This window comes from Gossypium hirsutum, chromosome A11 (assembly GCF_007990345.1).
Source record: "Gossypium hirsutum isolate 1008001.06 chromosome A11, Gossypium_hirsutum_v2.1, whole genome shotgun sequence".
In the NCBI taxonomy this organism is placed as follows: Eukaryota; Viridiplantae; Streptophyta; class Magnoliopsida; order Malvales; family Malvaceae; genus Gossypium; species Gossypium hirsutum.
The window spans coordinates 102014499-102021031 of record NC_053434.1 but is presented as its reverse complement, the minus strand read 5'-3'; the positions used below and the strand labels follow the sequence as shown (position 1 = coordinate 102021031).

The window sequence follows — 6533 nt, the reverse complement described above, 5'->3', positions numbered from 1 at the left end:
TAAAGATTATTCGTATCTGGTTGATCAGGTGCAAATTTCGATTCAGAGTTTGGTTCATCCATGGGAGGGAAATACAACAGCCTCCTAGGGGTCGTTTTCAGGTTAGGGTATTAATGGTTTGGGCCGAGGACAGAGGGTCTAAAATTATGTATATTCATTCATAACATAATTAATTTTAATTTATATCCAATTTAATTTGGGTTAATAAATTATTATTAATAAATTATGAAAAGTGGTCCAGTTGAGCTGAACCGAGTTAACCGAACCGACCAAGTAATGGACAACCCAAAACCGCCCTATGTGCTAACCCAAATTAGCTTATTGGCTGATTATTTAGCTTGCAAAGAGGCCCTTGAAGACTTGTTCAAATAGCATTCAAACCCCTCCACAAATGGTGGCTTTCTAGATTTGCCCCAGGCTTAATTTAGCAAGTTTGAAATCATCAAACTTCCACATGTGTGGCCAGCCAAGGGAGGGCTCTTTGGCTGCTAATTTTAGCTATTTTTAGCAGCCCTCTTCAGCTATAAAAACCCTCTTAAGCTGATCATTTGAAACACACCTCAATTCATTCGCATCTTTTCTCTCTTCTCTCCACTTTCTCTCTTCTTTGCCATTCTAAATTCTCTTGCTCTCTTGCCGATTTCTTCCCTTGCACCAGGGGTGTTCATCAGCCATTTTGGACCAATATTGAAGTGTTCATAGTAGCTTTGATCGACAAGGACAACAGACGAAGAACGAAGCAAGCTAGTCAAGCCACGAAAAAACACCATATTTGATTCTTGTTCCCTATCTCTTTAATTTTTGTTGTTGTTATGATGAACATATATATGAATATTTATTTTGTTGGAATGGTTAATTTAATCAATTTAGTTTGAATTTAATTCATTTCAGGTTGATTGCATTTCATCTTCTTAAATTGTTAAAATTGTGTTTATGTTGTTATAGGCTTCGGTAAGATGCTTGATTAAGTAAAATTATGACTAAGTTATTCTTGCAATACAATTGTTAGGTAACTAATGAATTAATTATTTAAACGAATTGAAATTGTAATTAATAGACACAGTACTTAATCAGTGCATGTTTAATCATCTAAAGTAGCTGAGGGTTAAATTAGCAACAGTATCTGACGATACAATTGCGTTGCATAACTTGCAAGATTATTGTGATTAAACTGTTTCAAGGTAAGGATACTTTGTTACCTCACATAGTCTTTTATGTGCTTATTAAATCGAGTTAATTGTTTGAATTGACATGGGGATATGTTTAAGAGATTATTTCAATTTAATAAGTATGTATGTGCTATAACATATTTGCCTATTAAGATTTGTTCAATCGATTGAACTCACATGGAGATATGTCCAAGAGATGAATGGATTTTGGTAGGTGAGTATGTTTATAAGTTACCAATTTACCAAGTTTCTGTGAATTTATTCGTAACAATATAAACATGAGTTTAATAATTCTAAGATAAGAAATGTAATTAATCTAATACAATTATGTCATCTTGATTAAACTCGTATTTTGAAATCGTCCATTTGAGATTTATTTATTTACTTTACTTAGTTTAAAATCTTAGTTTTTAATCACCTTCTTCAAACATAATATTTTTCTTCACCAAAGTTTTTTAAATAACATTCATAAATAGTTCTTTCCACAGTTCTTGTGGGTACGATAACTCGACATTTACTTGTCACTTTATTACTTGCTGCGATTGTGTACACTTACACATTTCCATCATTTCAGTGGGTCTCACAGTACCCGATTCAGACCCAGCTAAAATAGGCTTGGCATAATCATACATAGTACGAGGAACACGATCTGGATCTACAACAACTGTAGGAGGTAGCTGATTATTCTCGTTATCACCCATCTCCTCAGTAACAACAATTTCCTCTCGTTCGACTACTAAATTCTCTCGAATCTGCCTTTCTTCTTTATGGTTTCTACGAGTTGTACTTTTGATTTCACTATCAAATAACAATGGTCCTGACGGGTTTCTTCTAGTCATAAACTAAAGGAACTTGCCAGAAGCAAATAAAAGAAAAATTAGACTGTAAAAATTAAACTAAAAAAACAAAATGATTATAATAAAAATAAAAATGGCTAAATTAATAAAAATCGAGTGTTCCTAATATTTTAGTCCCCAGCAACGGCACCAAAAACTTGATGGTCACTAAACTAATTATAAATACAACAAAGGCAAGTGCACCTATCGAACAATAGTATAGTAATGGTGAGTAGAGAATATCTTATCCATGAGGACTAAAAGTATTAGTAATTACTATTTTTTGTATTATTTAGCAGACAATTTGGGGTGATGTGTTTTAATCTAAATTTACTAAATCAATTTAACTAAGAACGCAACAGAGAATGAATCAAAGAGATAATCGAATATCAACCAATGAGATAGACAATACCCAGAAAAAAATTCACCTAGACTTCACCTATTATTATGAATCTGAATTAAATGATTTATTCACTTGTGTCTTGATCCGTAGAAATCCCTAAATTATGTTAATATCTCTTTTAAGAGTAAGAACAACTGACTCTAGGTTGATTAATTGAAATCTCTTTCTAATTAAAACCCCTATCATCACATTAACTCGGTCTATGGATTCTCTTATTAGATTTGACTCTAATCAGGTACATTTATGTCATCATATTTCTAGGATTGCATGCAACTCCACTCAATTATGCTAGATCTACTCTTAAACAGGGATTTTTCTTCCACTAAAATAAGCATATTAAACATGAATTAATATCCCGAAAATATTAAAACAATAAATAAACATACATAAATGAGAAGAAGAATCAAGTATTTATCGCGTAAAATAGAAATTAAATAAAAGGATTCATCATAGGTTTCATCCTCCATAGGTATCTAGGGAATTAGTTCATAATCTTGAATGAAAACATCTCAAATTTAGAATAACCACAAGACATAAAAAAACTCAATAACACTTCGAAAGAAATTAAAAGGAGATCTTTGATCTTGATGAATCCGCTTCCTAGTTAATCCCGATGGTGTTTTTCGAGTGTTTTCTCTTATCTTCTCTGATTTCCTCCTTAGGTCTTCTTCTAATTGGTATTTATAGACTTTGGAATGCTCAGAAAGCTTAAAAATTAGGGTTTTCCCTGTATTTGGGAAGTAGGATGCAAAATTAACACAGGCTGGCACATGGACGTGTGTCCAACCCGTGTGGAAATGTCCATGCCGTGTGGCTCCTGAAAATAACTCTATTTTTTTGGCTCATTTTTCTCTCCTTTCGCTCCCAAATGCTCTCCGAAGTATAGAAATATGAATTTAAAGGACTAGGAGCATCAAATTCACTATTTGCATAATTAATTGTCCAAAAACACATTAAAATTGGGATTAAAATATGTTACTTTAATATCTTATCAAGAATTGAGGTTCTACTAGGGACAACTCCGATTTCCATTGCTCCTTACTGTATAACACTGAAGGAACTTAAAGTTGAGCTTCAAAAGCTTCTCGATAGAGGGTTTATTAGACCTAGTGTGTCTCCGTGGAGAGCACAAGTAATCTTCGTAAAGAAGAAAGATCGTACAATGAGGATGTGTGTGGATTACCGACAACTGAACAAGTTAACGGTAAAGAATAAGTATCCACTATCGAGGATCAGCGATTTGTTCAATTAATTCCAATGAGTGTCTGTGTTCTCCAAGATTAATCTCCATTCCAAGTACCGTGAGTTGAAGGAAAAGAACCTGATGTGCCTTTAGGACTCATTATGGTCATTACAAGTTCCTTGTAATGCCATTTGGTTTGACAAATGTTCCAGTTGTATTAATGGATCTCATGAATAGGGTGTTTCAGTCGTATCTGGATCAATTCATTGCGATATTTATCAACGATATTCTGATGTACTCTAAGACCAAGACTGAACATGATGAGCATCTTATAGTGGTTTCACAGATTCTTCGAGAGAAGAAGCTCTACACTAAGTTGAGAAAATGTGAGTTCTGGTTGAGGGAAGTTATGTTTCTAAGGTTTGTATCTGCCGAGGGTATCTGTTTGGACCCTAAAAGGATTGAGGCTGTTCTTGAGTGGAAACAACCTAGGAATGTTTCTAAGGTTCGGAGCTTTCACGGTTTGTCAGGGTATTATCGGAGGTTTGTAGAGGGGCTTTCGTTGATCGCAGTTTCCTTGACTAAACTATTGCGTAAGAACATGCCCTTTGTGTGGACTGATGATCAATAATCGAGTTTTGAGAAGCTTAAATCAATTTTGATTCAGTCACCTATTCTGATACAGCCTGAATCCAGAAAGGAGTTTGTTATGTATAGTGATATATCTCACACTGGTTTGGGTTGTGTTTTGATACAAGAGGGTAAGGAGGTGGCTTATGAATCTAGACAACTTAAGCCGCATGAGGGCAACTATCTGACGCACGATCTTGAGTTAGTTGCGATTTTCTTCGCACTAAAAATCTAGAGGCATTACCTATATGGTAAGAGGTGTATCATCTACACTGGTCACAAAAGCCTTAAGTACCTCTTCACTCAGAAGGAGTTGAATCTTTGACAACATAGATAAATTAAGTTGTTTAAGAATTATGACTACACCATAGAGTATCATCATTGTAAGATCAATGTTGTGGTAGATGCTCTTAGTTGGAGATCTATGTCTGAGTTGAGGGAGATATTTGCTCGCCTAAGTTTGTTTGAGGATAGTGGAGTTTTGGTTTAGTTGCAAGTTAAGTCGACTTGGGTTGATGAGATTCGTGATAAGCAGCTTCTGGAAGAGTCTTTGGTTAGTCGGGTTCAACAGATTGATGACGGTAAGACTTCAAAGTTTGGGTTGAATAGTGAAGGTGTTCTATGTTTCAAAGGTCAAGTTTTCATGTCGAATGATGTGGATTTGAGGCAGACAATTCTGCGGGAAGCGCATAATAGCCCTTATGCTATGCATCCCAAGCCACCAATACAACTCTATTTATCCTCTCAACAACTCCATTTTATTGAGGGGTTCTAGGTTCTAAAAAGTTATGGCTAATCCCATTTGAGTTGCAAAAATTTTCAAAACCAAGATTTTGAAATTCAGTTCCATGGTCACTTCTAACACTAGTGATAGAGTAACCTTTTTCATTTTGATTAATTTTTAAAAATGTGATGAATTTTTCTAAAGCTTCATATTTAGTAATTAAGAAAAGAACCCGAGTAAATCTCAAATAATCATCTACAAGGACAAAAGCATATTTTTTCCACCCAAGCTAGTAGTCCTAATTGGTCTAAAAAGATATATGTGAATTAATTAAAGAACTCTACTAGTAGATACATCATTTATAGGTTTAAAAGAAACTCTCTTATGTTTGTTTTTAATATGCATCACTAACTTTATTAAAATCTAAATCAATTTTTGGCAAACCTTTTACTAAGTCATTTTTGGCTAGTTTATGCAATATTCTCATACTAGCATGTCATTTTCTATGCCACAATAAAGAATTATTTTCATTTTTAGTGATAAGACATATGTTTGAATCATGCATGTCATCTAAATGCACCATGTAAATATTTCCTATCCTATGTCCCACAAGCATAATCTTATTGGACACAATGTTAATTACTTTACATCCATTTGATTCAAAGATGAAATTAAGACCTTTATCACATAATTGACTAAAACTTAATAGATTATGCTTAAGACCGTTGACATACAAAACATTTTCAATAAAGTTTGAAGATGTTTTACCAATGGAGCCAATTCTCTCAATAAGTCCTTTGGAGTTGTCACCAAATGTAACTTGTCCTCCACTTTTTAGCTTCAATTCACTAAAATCGCTCTTGTCACTGGTCATGTGCCTTGAACATCCACTATCAAGGTACAATGAGTTTTTGCTTGAATTTCCCACCTTGAAATAATTCTCATTTTCTTACAAACATAGAATTAATTTTTCATTTTTGGTACCCAAATTCTTTTGGGTCCATAGGCATTAGTTTCCAAGATTTTAGTCCCTTTAGATATCCATTTAGAAAGGATATCCTTATCTTTAGTAGTAATAATTCTTTTGGGGACCCATATAGTTCTAACTAAGTTTCCTTTATAAGTTTTAAAAGGACCTCTATGTTTATATTGATTAAAGCTATTTTCAACAAAGTTTTGTTTAGAATTTTCTTCTTTTTCAAACCTAGTTTGAAAAACTCTATTAGAGTGAGCTTTTTCACTCTTAAGCTACTCAAGCTGCTATTCATGATATTCATGAACTTGTAAGAGTAAATTATGCAAGTCTAAATTCTTCTTCTCACAATCATTAATGATTTCTTGCATTTTGTTCACTTTCTCTTCAAGTTCATGATCAGTTTTGGAAAGCAAGTCATTTTCATTTTTCCACTCATAAATATTTTTCTTATACTTTGAAACAATGACTTCAAATTCCAAACCTAACTCATCATAGGCATCTTGTAATTTATCAAATGCATAATAAATTGAACTAGATGAGTTATAAATTACCTTAAAGTCATCAATGGCCATAAGGCAAAGTTAGCTACTTCTTGCTCTTCTTCGTCGGAAG

At 33.6% G+C, this 6533-nt stretch overlaps 1 protein-coding gene across 1 annotated transcript; it reads left to right on the top strand.

The window, feature by feature from the left end:
- The first annotated feature begins 3775 nt into the window (after window positions 1–3775).
- LOC107957657 (uncharacterized mitochondrial protein AtMg00860-like) lies at window positions 3776–4222 on the top strand. Its single transcript, XM_016893206.1, has one exon. The coding sequence runs from the start codon at window positions 3776–3778 to the stop codon at window positions 4220–4222; it is 447 nt and encodes a 148-aa protein (XP_016748695.1).
- Window positions 4223–6533: the final 2311 nt, after the last annotated feature.

Bases quoted from the DNA above. Each gene is read 5' to 3' on its own strand.
- LOC107957657 (XM_016893206.1), top strand. From the start codon at position 3,776: ATGCCATTTGGTTTGACAAATGTTCCAGTTGTATTAATGGATCTCATG.